Below are 20,205 nucleotides of genomic sequence, written 5' to 3'. Positions count from 1 at the left end.
AGTACGCTCACTCTCTCTGCAGCATCGATATCATCAATTTCAGATCATGCAGCAACACTCCTTGTGCCCGGCCTTATTGAACCAGAATGATCATCCTACTCTGCTACGATGGGATCCGTAATTCCCCGTATTTTCCACACTACAGCATAGTCACAATTTCAGATTCGAGGACCTCCTCTGGGTGGGCACACAGCAGGGTCGACTGGCTTCTATGCAATTCACGCCTAATGGTGGACTCACCGACTACACACGTTTTCGGTATGGCTGCTACCACTGCTACTGCATCACTACTGCTTGCCAGGTTGGAGCGTAGTGTGGTTGAGGAGGGCTACGATGGAGAGGGTGGTGGTTATTCTCCAATATCTAATGGTGGGGTTGTTGCCTCCTACAACCCAGTACAGCATCTCTTATTCGACCAATCTGGCGTTATATCGGTCACTCCCCATAGCATTCATTTTCATACTAGGGGCGGCGTGCGGCACTATATAATGGACGATAAGACTATACATAGGATGGGATCAAATGGCAACGTAGGTTGTGGTCATGTTACACTGCTAGTAGTAGTAGTGGAGATGTCCTCAGGTTATACGCAGTGCTGAGTTCTACCAACCCAATCCATCACATCTGGTAGTCGGTGGTGAGAAGAGGACATTGTTTTTCGTGGATATGCAAGCGGGTTCCCTCAGCACCTTCATAGACGTACGACGGTAGCCATCCTTATACCGTCATATGAGTACCAGTATAGGTTCCGCATGGCTGCTCAGTATTACATAATCCTCAGCGTTCATCAGTCCTGTGTATGGGTGGGACCAACGGCAGTATCAGCTTCGTAGATGGCAGGGTTCCCAAGGTAGTAGCGTAATAGCTTCTTCTGATGCACTTGCTGCTACTTTGAGTACCTCTCGGCCATAGGTGTTGACGACGCTCAATGCACATCCTCGTGAAATAACTACGCTCAGTAGCAGAGACCACTGGCTCATCAGCTGCGGCAAGAGGTAGCAGTATGGTCATCCGACAGGAGATCACCTATACCATTGTTAGAGAAGGGCCAGGCTCCATAGTGGGACCAGATGTGTTCTTGAAGATATTCGATATTCGAACACTACGCCAGGCATTGCCGATATCGTGTCCGACGGGGGCCTATATGGCTAAGTAATGCTATGTCCAATCGACGGTTGGCCACTCTCACTGTTGGGACGTTAGATTCCATCCTGCCTTGCCCTGCTCTGTTATACTCCTCAATGTACACGGTATGTGGCAACAGGCTGACTTCGTCCCTGGAGCGTCACAGCTCATGTCACCAGCGTATGCCTTTTCGTCGTCAACAATGTCATGTTGTAGGTATATGTAGCTGTAGGTACTATAAAACCGTTGCTGTGGGTCATCCGAGAGGGTATAAGAACACAGTCATTGCACGGAGCTCTATGTAGGAGTGGATACTGCTCTTGGTGGCGATCATATAGGGTCATAGGTCTGATAGCTCTACTGTTGGATCCTGTGGTGATGGTGTTGGCTCGGGTGGTAGTGGTAAGGAAGTGATGGGCGAGGTCATAGATATGGACATAGCTAGTACTGGAGGAACGGTAGTGGAATGACGAATGAGTTGTCGATGGAGTTGTATTGCATCAGGCTGCCTTGCTCGATAACAATGGTTGGATACACCTATGGCAGACAGTATCTGAGAATGCTATGCAGTCCCAGGGCATGCATGCTAGAGTTAATCAGTACTCCAATCCTACAGGTATATCTTTCCCCCTTCCAACCTAATCCGAGTATATGCAGTAGTTTTCAGCTCCTCACAACACAAGGTCTCGTCACTTGGTGACGGGTATGCTCGATGGCTCGACTGACAATCGTGTATTGGCCGAGGAAGCCCGTAGCGGTCGGCAGCGGCCTCTGTGTGTGATGGACCCCCGTACCAATAATATCAGCTACAACTACCAAGACGTCATGCCACTGTGGCCGGTTGGCCTGCAGCCAATAGCGGATGATGAGGAGCAGAGGTGCTGGGAATCTGAGCCTGGGATCCACGCCGCATTCACCACTGTAGGCAATATAATAATCTGCCTGGAGCCTACTATGATGATGAACATGACGGTTGTCGTCGTCTACGGCCTCCACAGACGATCCTGCCTGCGGTGAAAGACGCTGCTAAAGCTCAAGGTATGGTAGTCACTTGATCCCGTCTTACCAGGGACTTATGTCAGGTATAGATGTCAGTAAGCATCCTGATAGCCCTAGAGTGGCCTCGGGGATACCAGTGGTACATATGAAGAGATCATCCTCTACTGAGGCAGTGATTAAAGGGAATGCAATACTATGGTATACTACGAGTTTAATGAACGAGATGTCTGAGGAGCTGAGGACTATGAGAAGGGATAGACGCCATAGGTAGTGGTCAAATATGCTCATCTTCATATTGGCTGGTTGCTGTATCCAGGCATCCTCGTGCGGAGTCGCAATTGTCGGATATCCTCACTGAGAGTGCGGAGGAAGAGAAGGACCCTATCACTGGTCTGGCAAGAATTCCACGACGGTAATGGGAGGCTGTCATAGGTAGGGTTAACCGGTCAACATTGCTGTCTTATCTAGGTTCCAGTTCACTGAGATCGACTATGGTCAGAACTATAATCGCTTCCCCTTTGCCAAGTATAACCGCTCGAGGTTTGTCTGTGGTCTCGACAACAGCTATGGTGGTGGCAGTAACTGGAATGGTATAGAGTTCTGCAACAATGCCATTACCCATGTACCTGATTTCTCTCAGAATTTTTATCTTAGCAATGGCGTTCAGATACTCTATTTCATCCGTCCATTGATGCAAGCAGCCGAGAAGCATGTCTGCTCTGAGGACGTGTGCGTATATTGTGAACTAGGTTATGTCTTCCGTATGATGGAGCAGCTCATGTTTGCTAGCAACAGGGTAGACTATTACTCTCAAAGTTACCATTACTCCCTTTCCCACTTCTTTAGATCTGTCAATGTACTCGTCTGCTGAGGACATTGAAGGCTACAGCCCCAGCCGAGCTTCGAGAACCGATAGACTCCGAGCATCCAGCCCTTAGCATGGGCCGCAAGGGCATCCTTTTGCTCAAGCACGTGCTACTGTCATGCAAGCGTACGGCGAGTTCAAGTCCCTCGTCCTCCATATCTTCCCCTCTCTCCAGTGGGTATTCGCCACCGTTGTCAGCGATACGTTATTATCCATCTTCCAATATAGTAACAAGGCTCTTCGGTTTATCCCCACCCCATGGTGTGCCTGCAAGCCCGTTTGTGACGCTGCAGCTCCCCAGTGATGAGGATCTGCAGGAGGCTGTGGACAGATGCCGTGCAGCGGATATCAGCACCACTGAGGAAGAGGATAGCCATGCGGAGAAGAGTGAACTGGGGGAAGGACCAGAAGAGGGTGACACTGACGGTGACACGAATGAAAGCTCAGAAGCAGCTGCTAATGAAGATGAGGCTTCTGACGGCGGGTGTCTCCTCAAACCGAACCATGCTGCCTTCGTTAACATGCTCAGTCCGTCTCTCGTCGGTGGGCATGGTAGCCCTCCTGTCCTGTTGATGGACATCTGCCCGATAAGTGAAGTCCAAGCTGCGTTCTGGTCTGTTGGTGGTGCGGATTTCTTACCAGCAACACTATGGTTGGGATACAATGATCCACATGATCGTACATTAATCACAGACGTCTCCACTACTAAGCCTCGATCTACTGATGTGAAAGTAAGCAGTACTCTTATTGCCAGACCCCGATGTAACTATTTCAAGTATGAGCTCCAGTCCGTAGCCTTACATGTGAGAGATAAGCTGAAGAGGAAGTGTCCCCAAGGGCATCTTGTGGGTATCACTAACATACCTCCTGATTACCATACCGATACATTCCGAACTAGTGGCCCTCCGAGGGGTCCGAGCTTGAGCTCCTCACGAGGACCGGAGGTTGGTGCAGTAGTAGCGGCTGGCGTTGGTGCAGTATCCCCTGCTGTTGTTGGTGTAGTGCCTACCCCTCCTAAAGGCACTCCTACAAGGTTTATGTCGCCTGGAATCCGATCACATCCAAGTCCTACTTTCCAGACGTCACTCGGTGGTAGCTCCCAGATCCCTAGGCCCTTCACTTATGCAGCAGCAGTGGCTGGACGCTCCTACGCCACAGCGACAAGCTTGGCAGATAGCGGTGCTGCGTCGGGTCACGGGGAGTCAGTGACATCACAGTCGCCAGCTACTAGTGAAGAGGCGACCTCGGCAACTGAAGAGGAGGAGGAGGAAGAGGATCCTAACTGGATGGTGCTCAACGACTTCGTTATCACACCTAGTGCGAGGTGAGAGCTTCCCTAGAGAAATCCGAGGATCTAAAACAAGTGCCTTAGGCAAGAAGCTGTGGACTTCAGTGCGGACTGGAGAACTCCCGTCCTTGCAGTCTATGTTCAGAAGCGCTCATTAGCCCAGATAGCTGTGCATGATAGACAGCTCGGTGCTGCAACACCATTAGCCTCATCTACGCTGCATCCAGAAGGGGTAGGTATCAGCCTCAGTAGTGACAGGTTTGATTTTCATGTGCCTTTTTGCTGTAGCTGGGGACGATACCTCCTGGCTGCCATTGCAGTTTGGAGATGTTCCTCGAGGACCACTGCCTCAACGCTGATCCTGAGTCGGCCAGGATTACCCGTAACTTCGTGCCATTGACGGAGAAGGAGATTGATCGGTTACTGCACGGTGGCCTCACGGTTGCTTTGGATGCAGAGTTCGTTGCTATGGGTTTGGCTAGCGTCGAGATACGAGAGGACGGCAGCAAGGAAGTGTCCTCACCTGGCGAAATGGCTGTTGGTCGAGTGTCGGTGCTGAGGGCTGATCCCATGAATCCTGATGATGGGGATGAAGGGATTAAGGAAGGAACACCATTCATTGACCACTACTTGCAAATAGAAGAGTCTGAGATCAAGGACTTCGTCACGCGGTTCTCCGGTAAGCTCGAACTACGTCGTCGTTGTTACAGCTCTCATTCATCTAACTCAGGCCTCGTTCATGGTGACCTCGATCCCAAAACGTCGAGACATTGGTTGGTCAGCAGTAAGGCAGTGTGTGAGAAGCTGCGCTTCCTAGTCGATTGTGGTTGCCGCTTCGTGGGCCACGGTCTCTCTACTGACTTCAGGTGGGGACACGCGTAAAAGGTGTCACCATAGAGTTATATTTTCAGGATTATCAACCTGTTCGTACCCCAGCGTAACATCCGTGACACAGTTGAGCTCTTCCACTTGCCTGGGCAACGGTATCTATCACTCAAGTTCCTAGCGCAGCATCTTCTAGGAAGCTGCATCCAAACGGACACACATTGCAGTGTTGAGGATGCGAGGGCTGCCCTCCAGCTCTACCGCAAGTACGTGCTCATATGCTTTGTCTTCATGAGCTTCCCTTGTAGGTATCAAGAACTCGAGGCTGAGGGTACTTTAAAGGACACGACCAAACAGTTGTATGAGATTGGTCGGCAGCAGGGTTGGAAGTGAAGTCACCATTGACAACGCCTGGGCAAAGCGCCAGTGTTCGATATCTGGGCATGTTTAGCATTAGAGGGAGCTCAATCACTGCCATTGTTGATCTTCGACTAGGCTACATAGTTACCGTTAGATGGCAGGAGAGAAAATGTCACAAAATTGAGGGGCTTTATTTCATTACACTCTCTTGGCCTCCTCGATCGTGCAAAGCTCTGTACATTAGTTTCATCATCATCACTGCATATTGCGATTACCATTTTCGTTTTGTGCACCGTCCTCATTCAAACTACCATCCGTTCTACTATTCCCACTGCTATTGTTGTCGGGGTGAATACTTTCTCATGCTAAAGGGCCCGGTCAACTCGATATCTTTCTTTCATTCACTCCATGTTTGTTGCGGTGATTTATCCCTCTGATGAAGTCGGTGGTGATCCTGTTAATTACGATCGTTGATGATACTTATGAGGTCGCAGTAGTAGTACTAGTCCGTGCATTGTCCAACATCATATCTGCAACATTACCATTATTTCATAATAACGGCAATCAACAACTGCCACTGTCATTTTTACAGTAACATCTCCAGAATGACATCCTACATGCACTTGAGTTGCATCCCGTTAAATGGTTGCTTAGTCGTGGTAGATAGCCGTCCGTTAGGATGAATGGCTGCTCCAAGAGGAAGTCTCATCCGATTCTGCCGGACTTTAGACGTATGGAGCTACACGCAAAGTTCCCTCTGATGCCGTAAGTCTATTGATGAGCTTCCCATTGGAGGATTGAGCTTGTTCCTCAGGTACGGCCAAGGAAGAAGAATCATCCAGCAATTCAAATTGGGATGGGTAAGAATCCAAGCTTGGTGGACATGAAATACTTTATGATTTTATCAGGCTAACTCTTCCACACATCGTTGCCATGATACATGGCTAAGGTTCAGGAACTGTGTATCTCTGAAACCTCAGCGATTCGTGGAGAGATGCCAAGTTCAGGCAGCATTGTGAGAGCATAACTTTCTCCATCATGACGGTCCTGAAGACCCTAGTTTAGGCATTTGGATTGTCTCAAGATGCACGGTCATGGTAAGGCCGACGAAGCTCGAACAGTCCACTTTCGAAGGTCGGTGGCGACTTGCTGAGTTAGAGAGTTTGGAAGGCGATGTGACCACAGGTTCTTGGAGAGATTCCGAGTCTTCGATGAGAAATACTATAAGAATAAGAAGTATGCTGACCCAACAGTCAACTCTCATGGGGAAGGCACTGTCTTTCAATTCACCAGCGCTTCGTCAAATCCTCTAGGAGGTGGTGCTTGGTGAAAACTGCCGAAGATTCTCACATTACAGCGTGGATACTTAGCATGTTTCTGACAAGTTCAAAACTTTTGCGTTGTGATTCGCAGAAGATGTTGAACGCGAAAGCCTCATCTTTCACACCTGAAATGGTGATGTCTTTCAACATAGCAAGGCCAGCACCATTGACCATGCAACCGATGCTACCATCCAAGCCAATGTAGTTGAGATCCCATTCAAAGGCGGCAACCTCTCTGGGATCCCCTTGGCTAGCGTCTCTTCGAGAGAAGATGTCCTTCTGCCGGAACTGCACATTGTCATCAAAATTGACCTTAGCGTCACATACCGTAACACGGCCATCTTTGATCTCAGCGCGGGGATTGATTTCGACCATAGTACAATCCGACTAGCGGAATGTCTGGTAGAGAGCCTTAATAGCAATGACAGCCTCATCAACGATTTCACCCTCGAAACCGATCTTTTCGGCCATCTCCCTGGCCTCACCATCGGAGATTCCATTATCGATGTCTACTGGTATCTTGATGATGGCGTCGGGGTGTTCAGCAGCAACATCCTCTATACTCATCCCACCATACTTGCACCCGACCATAACAGGCCCACCGAAGGAACGGTTCATGAGGATGGCGAAGTACTTCTCTGAGGCTATCTTAAACCTCTCGAATTTCGATAAACGGAGTCTTCCTTTTCGAGACTCGAAAAGGAAGACTCCGTTACAGGGCTAGCCCGTCTCCCCCGTCTGCTTGGTGACGAGAGTTTTGCCAATCATTCTGGAGGCCAAGTCTTTAGCCTCAATCGGGTTCTTGACGATATGGACGCCGCCTTGGAAACCATTCTCCTTGAAGTACCCACGTCCTCGACCACCTGCAAGGACCTGAACAGAACGACGAGTTGTCTCAGCCGATGTGCAGAGAGTAGTGACTGGTCCAATGACGTACCTGAGCTTTAACGACCACATCCCCACCACCCAATGCCTTGGCGAATTGTTCAGCCTCTTCGGGAGTCTTAGCATCATACCCATGCGGTACGCAAACTCCGTACTTTTCAAAAACGTCGAGCGATTGATGCTCATGCAAGTTGAGATGGCGAACTTGCAGACCTCTGGGTGCGAAGACACGAGGGTTCCCGTTGAAGGTGGAAAACATGGCAGTGTTGGCCAGTGGTAGTACACCACGGCGTATTGTAGTGGAGCGGCCATTCCTGTTGGATAGGATTGGCAGCATCGATGAGAACGAAGTTGTGGGACTGAATGCCAATACAAACTGCGACATTGGAAAATATCTCTGCAGTTAACGCCTCCTTAAATATTTCCAAGGAACGCGACAGGTGGGAGAACCCGCTCAGTGTGGGGGGTAAGCCGAGAGGGAAAGGAGTGCTTTACCTTGTCAATGAACCACCTCTTGTGAACTGTCACTAGGGGGTGTGTGAAAATTACTTTCAGGGCGAGCGCTAATAACAAAACTCACTCGAGCTCGTTGGTAGGTGCTGCGCTCAGCTGACTTAGTCGATTCATCCACTTCGCCATGGATGTGACTTTGCCGATACCAGAGCTGACTAATACATTCATTCAGGATGGTTACCTTCGCCGTAACCTAAAGAGAATCTTGGGTGGCGCAAGATACGCTGAGGTCGACGAGGACTTGCGAAGGTTCGGCTCGGAATGTGCTGGGCCTATTAGGGAAGCTGGCAGGCAGTGTGAACTTCATACCCCTTATCATATCCCCTATGACGCGTGGGGGAATAGGATAGATGAGATATGGACTTGCCCTCAGTGGAAGAATATGCATATTATAGCGGCCCAAGAGGGCCTTATAGCTCTGGCTTACACCAGACCGTTAGGGAAGGAGCTCTCTCGAGTATACCAGCTGGCCAAGCTCTACCTTTTCGCACCATCGAGTGGGCTCTATAGCTGTCCGTTGGCCATGACTGATGGTGCGGCATTCGTTATTGAGAAGGTAAGGGTTTGTCCAGACAAGTTCACGTGTGATATGTGTGCAGATTTTGAGCGAGTCCAAGCCGGCTAGCGAGAGTGAGAGGTATCGCAATGAACAACTCGAGGCTGCCTTGGGGCACCTTATGAGCCAAGATGGAGAGGAGTTCTGGACCAGCGGTCAATGGATGACCGAGAGAGGCGGTGGCAGCGACGTTGGGGCTGCAACTGCTACTACTGCGGTAGAGTCGACTAATGAGGACGGGTGGGTGCCGAGAACATCGCGTAGCATGATCCTAGTATTACTGATCTTAGAGTATGGCTGCTGACCGGTAACAAATGGTTCACATCAGCGACTGATGCCCAGATGACTTTCACGTTGGCCCGTACGCCCGACACCAATGGACGTCTAGAAATGTTCTACCTACCCGCAAGGGACCAACAGGGCAAGCTCAATGGACTCAAGGTCATCACAAGTGGGGCCCTGGTATTCTCTCTATCACTGCTGAGTAGATAGTAAGGCTGAAGGATAAGTTGGGCACACGGCAACTCCCAACAGCTGAGATGGAATTAAACGCTAGTAAGGCGGTCAGGGTAAGGGTGGGGTTCCCCTTGTTACTCGATCGTTCTTTTTTAGGTGACTTATGATGGTCGAGGACTGAGTATGATAATGAACTTGGCATCGATCACTCGAATACATAATACTGTATCGGCAGCAGCTGGCATGAGGAGGATCATACAGCTGGCTAAAGACTACTCTACTAAGAGAGAGGCATTTGGCCGCAGACTCCAAGAGGTAACCTCAGCAGGTCTGAGGTATACTGGGGAAGGTGGAATGGTCTCAGTTGCCGGCTCACGTTGCTACTCTGGCAGAGTTAGAGGTGGAAGCTCGAGCGGCCTGCTCGTTGTGGTTGGAGATGGCAAGACTGTTGGGCAAGGTGGAGGCTTCCACTGCTACTGACGATGAGGTCACCACTGAGGTCTGAGAGTCCTTGGGGTACACTGTCGCGGCTTAGATGATGATATTCCGTCTGTTGGTACCGCTATCAAAGCTGCAGACGGGCAGACAAGCGGTTGATGTAGCATCCAAAGGTATTGAGCTCTTCGGTGGTGCTGGGTTTATGGAGGATACTGGTCTACCCTCGCACTTACGTGATGCCCAGGTAGTGTCATGCTACCGCCACACTCTGCTGAGTGCTGTTCAAGGTGTTGGCGATATGGGAGGGTACTAGTAATGTGCAGGCGATGGATGTCCTGAGGGTCATCACGCAGACTAGAGGGGAAGCATTAGCTGCACTTAAGCGTAGGTTTGAGTCGAGTATAGGAGTTGATCCCAGGGTGGGTTGAAGAGGTCTATGTCCCTTTTATCGCCTTGTCTTTGTTAGGTTACCTCTCTGTTGGACCAGGCGGACCATTTACTCCGAGATGAGTTCCCTGAGCCCCTGGCTCTTCGAGCGTCGTTTCTGGTCGCCCGTGGTGTGTGTGGTGGTTTGATGTTGGAGCATGGCCGACATGAGGAAGCTGTGAGGAGTGATACCATCGCTGCTGATCGGTGGTTGATGGATACGACAACCGGTGTGATGCATGGTGCCAGGATGCATGCGGAAAACAGAGCTCTGGTGTTTGCCGAGGAGGATTTATCTCTCACTCACCGAGCTGGTAGAGTGTCTGCTTTGTAGCCTTCGTGAGGACCTCGAGTTGAGTTGAGTGCGTGGGCGGATGTTTGCAGTGGTGTCTCCTTCCTCGTAAATGACTGAAGGCTTTCGTGAATCACCGGTACCCTATGCGGAGCCTAGCTGGTACTATAAGGGCTGCAGCTCCCCCTACTATACCAACTCGCATCGGGCATGGCGTGGCAAATGTCGGAGCTTTGTGGAAGAGCATGTCATACCGTATGTTTCCGACTGGGAGAAGACTAAGGCTATCCCGCCCGAGGTTTATGTGAAGTGTTGTCAGGCTGGGCTCCTCCCCTGTGTTGTTGGTGCTAAAGGTTTTGACTATGTGGATGCTAAGGTATGCCCCAAGCCAGAGGGTTATGACTATTTCCACGAGTTAATCTTCATCGATGAGTTGGCTAGATGTGCAAGTGGTGGGGTCTTGTGGGGCCTCATAGAGGGCCTCCAGATTGGGCTCCCACCGGTGCTGAACTTTGCTACTGATGCTCTGAAGAAGAGAGTGGCCCCAGCGTGTCTGCGTGGTGAGAAGAAAAAATGCCTTTGCATCACCGAGCCGTATGCAGGCAGTGATGTCGCCAATATCCGTACTACGGCTAAGTTGAGTGCCGATGGGAAGCACTATATCGTTAGTGGTGAGAAGAAGTGGATAACGAATGGTATCTTCGCTGACTACTTCTCAGTAGCGGTAAGGACTGGTGGAGTTGGTATGAAGGGCATATCTATGTTGCTGATTGAGAGGGACATGCCCGGGGTGAAGACAACTAGAATGGAGTGTCAGGGTGTATGGCCGAGTGGGACTACCTTTGTCGAGTTCAATGATGTTAAAGTGCCGGTGGAGAATCTTATAGGGAGGGAGAATGAGGGTTTCAGAGTTATAATGTACAATTTTAATCACGAGCGTTGGGGGTTCGTGGCGCAGGCAGCGAGGCTCTCCAGAGTGCTTTACGAGGAGTCGTTCAAGTATGCTCAGAAGAGAAGAACTTTTGGTAAGACTTTGATGGAACATCCGGTCATACGATGGAAGTTGGCCGAGATGGCGCGTCAAATTGAGGGCGTGCAGTACTGGCTTGAGAGCGTCACTCACCAAATGAATGTGATGCCGTGGGGCGAGAGCATGACGGCCTTGGGCGGCACGCTCGCTTTGATGAAGGCTCACAGTACTAAGGTGAGAAGATAGTCATTGCTATGCTACGAGTAGTGCTGTTACTTTAGGTATTTGAGTACTGCGCGAGGGAAGCGGCTCAGGTCTTCGGTGGGAACGCGTACACTCGTTCCGGCTTGGGAGAGAAGGTTGAACGACTGTATCGTGACGTTAGAGCCTATGCTATTCCCGGTGGATCAGAGGAGATCTTATTAGATTTGGGCATACGACAGGCCGACGGGCTGTATAAGAGCAGGATTTGATCCTGCGCGGCCGTTTCGGATATGCGCCAATAGAATCTCGCTCGCCTAGAAATGGCGAATGAGATTGGATGATTTTTGTTGGTGATCGAATCACATGAGTTTTTCAAGGGCTCATTATCTGTGTTGTTGGTTAATGAATAGTGCTGAGAGGTTATGCCGTCTCAGAAGTGGACTTTTACTGTTACCAGTGCGTGTGAGGAAGTTTAGAGGCAGTTGAACGGCTGTGATCGTACAGGGTCCTTGATGATACTTGTATGAGTTCTGAGGACATTGCCTCAACTATCTTGTGTGTTCCCTATCGGTTTGGTGGTTTACGAGTCTAGGATAGGTCTTGTAGCATAGCGTTATCGGTGGTTAGCAATCGTAATGACTTCTTGCTGTGTTTACCCTCTCCTTTTCTCAGTTCCCACTTGATTGGAATCCTTGTGCTACGTGCATCAATGTCCACTGCTAACGCAAGCTCATCGTGCAATGCAGCTATCGAGCTGCGTACCTCTCTAACCCCACCTCTCCCTCCACCGCCGGGTCTAGGTTTCTCTTCTTGCGGTGATGAGAACATCGGTGCCTGTATGGACGGGACCGGGCTACCGAAAGCTCCGGTTCTTGCTCTCGAGAGGTCGGCAACCGAACGTCTGTCTATGGTGGATGATGCGTCCTTCTCAACTGACGAGTCCCCGTCTTGTGCGCTCGATTCACCGAGGTCGTTGCTGTCCGTGGTCGAGAGACAGAAGACCCCACCCTCCAATCTCACGGCTTGTCCCTTGCCAGCACCTGCTCTTGAATCTAGCGCGGGCGTCTCATCGGTCAAGTGTAAGAAGCCTCGAGATCCCGGCCTGTCGATCAATACTGATATCGATGACCACGAAGTTGACGTGAGATTCATAAAAGCAATAAGGAGTAGAAGACTCAAGTAAGATAGTTGTTGGTCTTTGCCCGTGTCTTCTATGTGCTACTCTGTCTCAGTTTAAACAAGCCCGTGTTCGGGACTGTGGAGTATCACCGGATGCAGTTGCGTGCCCTTGCTAAACCGATTTATTGGGGGAACCGATGCTTGGTAGAACCGGTACGTTACCGTCCATTGCTCCGCCATGGGGATCTCATGTATTTCTACGCACCTCCGCCACAATATGTCGCGGCTAGAAGGCCGAATCCTCGTCGTAAAAAGAACCATCAGTGTCTCCCGTTGGACTGGCTAACTGGTGCCTTCAAGCGTGTTCGTAGCCGTATTACCCGGGCTTCCCAGTAGAGAAGACCCCGGAAACATTCTTCACCATACAGGAATCTCTCGTCACACGAGATTGATTATATTTGCCAATTCAATACTAGCGTGGTATAGTAATCTATATTTTTGATATTGATGTTTAGTATGATTGATGATGATTATCTTCACGATTATTCTTGCTGCGAACCTCGTCTCAAGAGTGCAAAGTAGTAGAAGCAAGTAGCTTATATGTAGCTGCTCATTGGTGCCTTTGCAACTTCTTGATTACCCTACCGTTGTCAGTACGGGCCACAGTAGTGAGTAGATCATGGATACTTCACAGACTTGTGTTTATAAGGATCTGGTTAAATTAACAGCAAGAAGTCGTCAGCCAAGTCGGTGTATGCATCAGTCGTCAGATGAGGACCCAGTTCAGCCTATACATTTACCCGTCGATAATTAGGCTCGGGTCTTTGTGAGATATGACGAAATGGTTGGTAAACAGTGGGGGAGAGCGATGTATAACTCTGGTGTTTACTAAGGGCAACCTCGATTTATCGGCACGTTCGCAATGATTGTTATTCTCAGTGATTATGATCAGTCGACAAAGGAGATATGAAGCTTTTTGGATAGCAGTTAGAGGAGAATTTTTGCTTGTGAACTCCTCTGGGAGAAGCCGGAGATGCTGCACAAGCCGATGATGGGGATCTCTCTTCCACAGAAATTCTAGGCTAGGATTCCTAGCTACATCACAATTCGCTAGGGCATAGCGCAGTTCTATGTCCCAGCGACATAGATATATGTTGCATGGTACTCCTTGGTCTTGACGGATTTCATTACAATACTTGATGTCGAGTTGAAGGGAGTTGTGACAAGCGAGATGCATGTGTTTGTATGATTTTCAAGCTCACCAGTGACATTCGAATGCGCCTGCAATTCTGAGAGTTTACACTCGTCCTCGTGAAACCATCGACACAGCCAATGAATTTCAGAATATTTAAGACTCTCAAGTATTCTAAAATTTTCTTCAGCGAAGTTTTAACTTTGCCGTAGAATGAATGAGGGATTTTCACCGTCATAGGCAGTTTATTTATCAATGAAGGTCTAATGAACAATTATACGGCCTCCATAGTACGGAAGACCGGCAACGGGTATATCAGAGGATATTTTAACGACCTCAACGCAGAAAAGGTATTGAGAAACACATAGCACCCATCGCAATCTCTGCATGCAACACTCAGTGGCAAAATCGGGGCGATCACAAAACACCATGGGCACAACGCTTGGCAGGACCGCTACACTCATCCCCTTCTGTAGGGGGCTCTTCTTCGTGGCAATCACCGCAATCAGTGGAGGCCCGACTGTGTCTGTGGGTGAGTCGGAACCACCAAAGGCCCACAGCCCCAGCTCGGCTAAGACGATGGACCATACACATGAAAGGGACCAAAATGAGCACAGTCAGAGCACATCCAAACATCCACTTTACAGCTTCATCGGGAGGAACATTGGAATGATTAGTGATGAAGCCAACAGATACGAAGGCTATTGAGGCTAACAGGAGAGCGAGGATGGTCATGTCTATTCGATCCTGTAGACTGAGCCACATAAATCGAGACCCATGCCCGGTACGGCATCCTATCTCTAGGAAGAAACGCCAAACGACTTCTCGTGATGGTTTATCGGCTATGCAGCCGGCAGTGTCCAGCGGTGTTAAACCCTCGTGATTGGTGATGTTGGCTGAGGCATGGCCTACATAGAAAATCATACAATTGAGGGAGTTTGTGGCATACCCGTATTATACAGGATGCTACAGCAAGCTTTTATTAGGTGGGTCGGACACTGCGTCGTTGCCCAGTGTAGGGCCGTACCACCCTTGTTGTGAGGCAGTATCATATCGATACACTTAAGAGGTCCCCTAGATGGACCAGGAGAGGACCTCTCTGGTGCTGGACATGCTGTCCGTGATGGTGGGGTGGGAGGCGATACTGAGGCAGAGCTATGCACAACCACTGTGGTCGATACCATCACCTCTCTTGATAGAGCCCTCAGTGACGATAGTTGGCATGGTGGATGCCAGCATAGGCGTCGCACTCCTGAGACACCGACATGCAAGTTGGCGAACAAGCCCATAGCAAGTATCACTTGGATAACAAGTCACGTCTAAGATGAGGTACATGGATCCGGCCGAGTCGCCTCGCATGAGAAGCCATGAGGTGGACACAGCTCAGTCTCCCAGCCATGATGGCCAACTGCACAGGAGTGAGCGAGCCTGTACAAATGGCGCTGCCTGAAGAAGTACCATCAGCCTCATCATCAACAGCTACTGCACTACTCATCTCAGAGTGCTGCTCCGAAGCTCCAGTAGCTGTACACTCCTCTGCTGGGTTCTCGAAAGGGTTCACACCAGCCTCCATAAAGATACGACACAGTCTACTGCAACCAGCCCAAGCCGCCTGTCCAAAGAGGATGAGCTTCTTCTGAGTTGAACACTCCTTCAATAACCGGCGTATATAACCCTCGCTGAGAGGCCCCACACCGAGCTCATCAGCAATGATGCTCCACGGTAGGACCTACGGGTGATCACAACATAGTGATGCATAGAAAGGTGCTCACCAGAGGCGGACCGTCCCGCACCACGCGACGGTTAAGCCGCGCTGACGTCTCCACAATACGGAGGACGTCCCGATCAAAAGCTATAGAGAGCAAGCGTTTGAGGCCACGACAGGATCCTGCGGGACGGTCAGAAGAGCGTGGGCGCAGTGACTGTCGGAGCACGCTGGTCACTTGGGGGTACCTACGTTATAACAGTGAACGGGAGTAAGGCGGCGACCACCACCAACACACCCGAAGCAGATGTCTCTCTTCTGAGACTGCAGCTCAGATGCAGGAGTTTCGCGGTACTTATCAATAGCCACGACAAGGCGTCTATAGATGTCCCCTCCAGCACGCATTGGGGACCTCACCACTTCCAGACCTTCCACACACAGCGATGACGTGACCATAGATACTTCTCACTACCATAAACTCCCCGGGCGAGCTGATCCTGTGCTTGGTCGAGGGACTGTACATGTGCCTCCACAAGCTGCTTCACTCTGAGGAGTCCTTGGTCCTCTAGTGTGACTGGAGAAGCACAATGTGCTAGCTGTGGAAGCGGCGTTGCTCTCAGATTAGGCTTGTAATAGGTAATATCAGCATCGGCTTTGCATTGAGCATAGCGCACAGCACCATAGCATTGGGACAGAACGACTGCACAGGAGTAAACGTCCATGGCCTGAGACACGAGAGAGGTGACGGTACACCCACAAGGGTGCCTCTACCATTTCAGTGGTTGGCTGAGCCCGCGAATGTGCGAGGGACTTATCATTGTTGGCAGTAGCGGGGGGATCACTTGATGGCTCAGTTGGTAGTGCATGTCCAGAGGCAACAGCCCCTACTGTCACTATTCCAAAGCTAGACTGTTGCGCCCATCTCTGGATCTGCAAAGGGCCGTGATAGTGAACTGCAGTAGTAGGATGCTGATGACGCTACTTGTTCGGGTGCAACCCACCCCACAACTTTGAGTAGAGATGACCAGTCAGGTATAGGACCACCTCTCCCTTCTTCTTGGCTATCATCAGCTTTACTCTCTGACAGGCCTTTATTTTTCTCGTCCTCTCTAGGAGTTTTCCCTGACCACGACTATCATCACTAATCGTCACCATTTCGCCCATCACCAGAGTGTTCTGTTGTCGGTGTAGCCTCTATTGTCGCAGCGGCCCAATCCATCAACGCTACCAGCCTGTGGTAGTGGTGATGGGACTGCTCACTCTCTTCGTCCGTAGATGTCTCTCCATACACGCTGGCCTCATGGTACTCCATCACGACTATACTACTAGGGTTGATGTTGCGGTGTACTACTCCCACCTCATGGGCCGCTTCCACCTGCTCGGCCGTGGCAGCGGCATCACGCAAGTCGCTAGTACTTACAGCAGCTAGGAGAGCCTTCATAACACTCTGAGCTTCACCCAGAGTATAAGGCGGGCGCCGGCCCTCTATAATATCCTACAACTAGGACTTCTGTCATCACCTCGTATGGTCCTAGCTACGACCTGTAGTTCCTGTTCAAGTGTGATGCCCTCGAACATATCCATCACAGAGTAGCGCAGACCAGATCCTGTGCTACCACAGTGAATCCATCGGGGGAAAGGAGGAGGAGGAGGAGGCGAAGGTGCCGGAGCATCCCCAGTATCCACCTTCCCACCACGGCTGTCTCGAGCAATAAGCTTCTCACCTATTAGGGAAGGCCTTCTAAGATGGCTGCTGTACTGTGTGCTCATCACTGAGGTATTTATGAACTGCACATTCGTTCATTATCATCGACGTTTCTCCATCAGTCTGTGGCCGATAGAACAGCTTCACGGCCACCAGACGGGAGTAGGAGTCATCGCGTAGTCGGCAGCAATCGTCCACAACAGTGTGAGAGTTTATATGGCTAGCACTAGACAAAAGCGACTGAGACGCGAGCGTGTTGGGAGACCCTCTTGGATGGAAGCGGAGAGGACCTTAGCATCCAAAAGCCTCTTGTCCTGCTCCGACCCTCGTCCGGACGGCATGGCCATCTGTATGGGAGACTTCTCAGACCCTTTCCTACACGTGTTATGAGGGCGCTGGCCTCCTCCTCCACTGCTAGCCCTGTCCGATGCCTCTTCCTGTCGGCACTTGAATATGACCGATCTAGTCCCAGACCATAAGACGTCAATGATGGTGTAAACCCTCCCTATCCTCAGCCCTCGTACGCCGGGACCACCTCCCTCGTATCCATCAAGAAGAATAGAGGCATCCCCTGAGAATTGAGGGCATCATCATTGCCATCATGTATTGCCAACTACGCCCAGACTCTAGGAAGGCCTCGATAGCCTTATCTAGTACGCTCTCAACGTCTCGTAGTGCTGTTGGTAGTAGACGATAGTCTCGTAAGAAGTGATGTACCTCAGAGGTGGCAGTACTCAACAACAGTGACAATACCCTTACCTCGCTTTGAACTACGGTCTGGTCTAAGTCTACCACAGTGATGCACAGCAAAGCCCGGACGGCAGCGTCCTGTACCATCTCCCAGACAACTTCACTAATTACATCATCCAATGCCTGGTGGTAATACACCATCAATTGACAGATATAGAGAGAGGCTGAATACATCGGAAATGCCAGCAGCTCGGTCAGCGATCGTTCCATGCCTCTCCGGCCTCGGGATTAGCCCCATGCCTTTACGCGTTGTAGTCGATAGTACCGCGACTGCGAGCTGACCAGGGGTGGCAATAGCAACATCAGACTAATGGCAATACTTTGAGCGAGTTGTTAATCTTAGCAGCGAAGTGTGGAGTACTGCGGAGCATAGCACCCATATTCTTCGACAGAAGATGCTGGCAGTAGGCAAGGCCTCGTATGAGAGGCTCTCTGTTGAGTAGTATAAGTCTAGTACGCCATCTGGGAGTAGCCTTTTCGGCAATATGCACAGGGTGTAACCATCACTACCTAGACTCCAGAGCATGATCGATAGTTCTGAGATCAGTGATGCACCGTGCTACAGCTGCTGGTGGAGATGAAAAGAGCTTAGCCAGAGTCCACAGGACCTGATGACGATAGTAGTTGCAATTGGCCGACCGATTCAGCAGATCGAACATTGAGGCTTTCCGTCCTCTTGGTGTCATTGTAAAGATGCTGGTAGTAGTTATACACCTCTCTCGACCACATCCTCTTGGCCGTCTTATAGAAATCTTGTTTGTTACCACCGGCATATTTAAGTATATCAGAATTGAGTGATTCTTTATACGGGTCGAGGGGCTTCGTGAGGAGGCCTTCATCGCTCTCTACTTGCCATAACACCGATGCTTCTATTATCCTCCCTTGTGGTAAGGACACAGCTACATCCAGCTTCACCTCCCCCCGACTGGACCGAACGGCATCTTCCAGAGTCATACTCAGGCCGTCACTGTTACTGACGACCTACAACAACATCCCCTATCAGAAAGAGTAGTCATCAGTGATCACCTTTCGACCAGCTATGATCTCCTTAGGTGACCACCGAAGCTTTGGGAAGCTGTGAACCCACTGACGGAAGAACTCATATTCAGTCATGGCCCTGTCCCTTTGAGCCGCTCCTCCTGAAGATACCCTCGAGGTGAGCCTGGACGGCGACTGGGCCTCTCCGATGGATAGTATCCAATGCTTGTAGGTTGTACTCCACTGAGCTTCTACTGAGTGACGAGAGTCCAGGCAAGGAGCCTTACGGAGGACATGCTCGTTGAGGAGTCCTTCAGCCAATAGTCTCGATAACTGAGGCCGTTGAAAGTGGCAAGCCGCATTTCATCATATTCCTACTTGTCGATACACGCGTGGTCCGTCATAGTCCACGAGCTTCCTGCCAGCATAGTCCCATTTACCAAGACCAGTTATAGATGTCAGAGATGCGTTCGGATGGAGGCCACACTTGAGTTCGAGGAAGTACACCCCTCGTACGAGTGAGTCACTTGAATGGGCCGACTCTGACGTAGCGGTGGTTGCCTGGAGATTCAGTACGTTAATGATAACGCGCTGGAGATGTTTGGTGAATATCCTTGCAGTGACCTCACTAGGCGAGTCTAGATACACCTGAGTGACCTAGGCTGATTGTGTAGATGATGATGTGATGAACTGACCTTCTCGAACACGTCAATGTCTCCCCAGTACTTGAATGCCAGGTACCTGTAGCTACCCACAGGGGCGGGCATTTCCTGGCCGATGGTGATGAGCTCTACGACTTCCTTCAAGGCTGGGGAGTATCTTCAGCTCGAGTGTGCTTCCTGTGGTCTAGATTGGTACAGTACGATCTAGCATCTAGTGGGTGACTAAGCCTGGAGTCGGCTCTGAGTCCAGTATCTTCCTCCTTAATGCTCTCAACAAACATGCGACTGGCCATGCTAGTCTACAGCATCAATGGTATGGGTCAGCTCAGGGGCATCTGCGAACTACCCTCTTCATCTGGGCGAACGCATCACGACTCGCTAGAGACGCCAGCTCCTCCTGTTTGCTGTTTTCGCTCCTTCCACTGAGAGGCTGCTGTGCTTGGGGGTCGCAAGGTGCACTACCACCACAGCCACCGGACTGAGAACACTCAAAGGGGGGCATTCGGGCAACTGTCAATAGGAGCCACTTGACAAACGTTGCAACATTGAGGAGCCGCTTCGTAAGATCCT

The 20,205-nt window shown here is 50.4% G+C and overlaps 9 protein-coding genes across 9 annotated transcripts in view; 6 read left to right on the top strand and 3 right to left on the bottom strand.

The window, feature by feature from the left end:
• Pmar_PMAR023665 (conserved hypothetical protein) overlaps positions 1-711 on the top strand; it is a gene marked incomplete at both ends in the record, with an annotated part of 1,747 nt that extends 1,036 nt beyond the window's left edge. Inside the window, 3 exons of the mRNA XM_002785896.1 lie at positions 163-258; positions 302-530; positions 583-711. Of these exons, the coding sequence (XP_002785942.1) occupies positions 163-258; positions 302-530; positions 583-711 (454 nt within the window). The remainder of the gene's footprint in view (positions 1-162; positions 259-301; positions 531-582) is intronic.
• Positions 712-1,160: 449 nt separating this feature from the next.
• Pmar_PMAR023664 (conserved hypothetical protein) lies at positions 1,161-5,495 on the top strand (the record flags this gene model as incomplete). Its single annotated transcript, XM_002785895.1, has 18 exons — positions 1,161-1,174; positions 1,204-1,305; positions 1,358-1,426; positions 1,472-1,583; positions 1,630-1,741; positions 1,793-2,003; positions 2,051-2,163; positions 2,208-2,391; positions 2,441-2,536; positions 2,593-2,746; positions 2,792-2,920; positions 2,971-3,115; positions 3,188-4,313; positions 4,362-4,535; positions 4,652-4,956; positions 5,008-5,143; positions 5,189-5,368; positions 5,411-5,495. The coding sequence occupies 18 exons, from the start codon at positions 1,161-1,163 to the stop codon at positions 5,493-5,495; spliced, it is 3,447 nt and encodes a 1,148-aa protein (XP_002785941.1).
• A 646-nt stretch (positions 5,496-6,141) lies between these two features.
• Positions 6,142-6,792, top strand: Pmar_PMAR023663 (conserved hypothetical protein; the record flags this gene model as incomplete). Its single annotated transcript, XM_002785894.1, has 5 exons — positions 6,142-6,227; positions 6,277-6,322; positions 6,371-6,477; positions 6,528-6,596; positions 6,648-6,792. 5 exons carry the CDS (start codon positions 6,142-6,144, stop codon positions 6,790-6,792), a joined length of 453 nt encoding a protein of 150 aa, XP_002785940.1.
• Positions 6,793-6,808: 16 nt separating this feature from the next.
• On the bottom strand, positions 6,809-7,159 carry Pmar_PMAR023662 (succinyl-coa synthetase beta chain, putative; the record flags this gene model as incomplete). The annotated part of the gene is made up of 1 exon (XM_002785893.1): positions 6,809-7,159. The coding sequence occupies one exon, from the start codon at positions 7,157-7,159 to the stop codon at positions 6,809-6,811; it is 351 nt and encodes a 116-aa protein (XP_002785939.1).
• A 12-nt stretch (positions 7,160-7,171) lies between these two features.
• Positions 7,172-8,006, bottom strand: Pmar_PMAR023661 (conserved hypothetical protein; the record flags this gene model as incomplete). Its single annotated transcript, XM_002785892.1, has 3 exons — positions 7,172-7,477; positions 7,535-7,657; positions 7,722-8,006. 3 exons carry the CDS (start codon positions 8,004-8,006, stop codon positions 7,172-7,174), a joined length of 714 nt encoding a protein of 237 aa, XP_002785938.1.
• A 300-nt stretch (positions 8,007-8,306) lies between these two features.
• Pmar_PMAR023660 (Protein aidB, putative) lies at positions 8,307-10,392 on the top strand (the record flags this gene model as incomplete). The annotated part of the gene is made up of 9 exons (XM_002785891.1): positions 8,307-8,738; positions 8,812-8,978; positions 9,029-9,179; positions 9,227-9,307; positions 9,351-9,509; positions 9,559-9,681; positions 9,730-9,876; positions 9,920-10,051; positions 10,099-10,392. The coding sequence occupies 9 exons, from the start codon at positions 8,307-8,309 to the stop codon at positions 10,390-10,392; spliced, it is 1,686 nt and encodes a 561-aa protein (XP_002785937.1).
• Positions 10,393-10,462: 70 nt separating this feature from the next.
• On the top strand, positions 10,463-11,793 carry Pmar_PMAR023659 (Medium-chain specific acyl-CoA dehydrogenase, putative; the record flags this gene model as incomplete). Its single annotated transcript, XM_002785890.1, has 2 exons — positions 10,463-11,554; positions 11,602-11,793. 2 exons carry the CDS (start codon positions 10,463-10,465, stop codon positions 11,791-11,793), a joined length of 1,284 nt encoding a protein of 427 aa, XP_002785936.1.
• Positions 11,794-12,233: 440 nt separating this feature from the next.
• Pmar_PMAR023658 (hypothetical protein) lies at positions 12,234-13,039 on the top strand (the record flags this gene model as incomplete). Its single annotated transcript, XM_002785889.1, has 2 exons — positions 12,234-12,703; positions 12,757-13,039. 2 exons carry the CDS (start codon positions 12,234-12,236, stop codon positions 13,037-13,039), a joined length of 753 nt encoding a protein of 250 aa, XP_002785935.1.
• Positions 13,040-14,217: 1,178 nt separating this feature from the next.
• On the bottom strand, positions 14,218-19,740 carry Pmar_PMAR023657 (hypothetical protein; the record flags this gene model as incomplete). Its single annotated transcript, XM_002785888.1, has 21 exons — positions 14,218-14,743; positions 14,785-14,979; positions 15,023-15,087; positions 15,137-15,564; positions 15,608-15,788; positions 15,839-15,968; positions 16,013-16,265; positions 16,312-16,470; positions 16,523-16,662; positions 16,708-16,915; positions 16,961-17,035; positions 17,083-17,264; positions 17,625-17,707; positions 17,770-17,816; positions 18,005-18,118; positions 18,316-18,457; positions 18,506-18,603; positions 18,635-18,976; positions 19,022-19,306; positions 19,352-19,621; positions 19,669-19,740. The coding sequence occupies 21 exons, from the start codon at positions 19,738-19,740 to the stop codon at positions 14,253-14,255; spliced, it is 3,960 nt and encodes a 1,319-aa protein (XP_002785934.1). The 3' UTR covers positions 14,218-14,252.
• Between the last annotated feature and the right edge of the window lie 465 nt (positions 19,741-20,205).

The sequence above is a fragment of the Perkinsus marinus genome (genome assembly GCF_000006405.1).
Source record: "Perkinsus marinus ATCC 50983 genomic scaffold scf_1104296931952, whole genome shotgun sequence".
Lineage (NCBI taxonomy): Eukaryota > Perkinsozoa > Perkinsida > Perkinsidae > Perkinsus > Perkinsus marinus.
The sequence above is the reverse complement of the archived record's forward strand: the minus strand, read 5'-3'. Positions and strand labels throughout refer to the sequence as shown.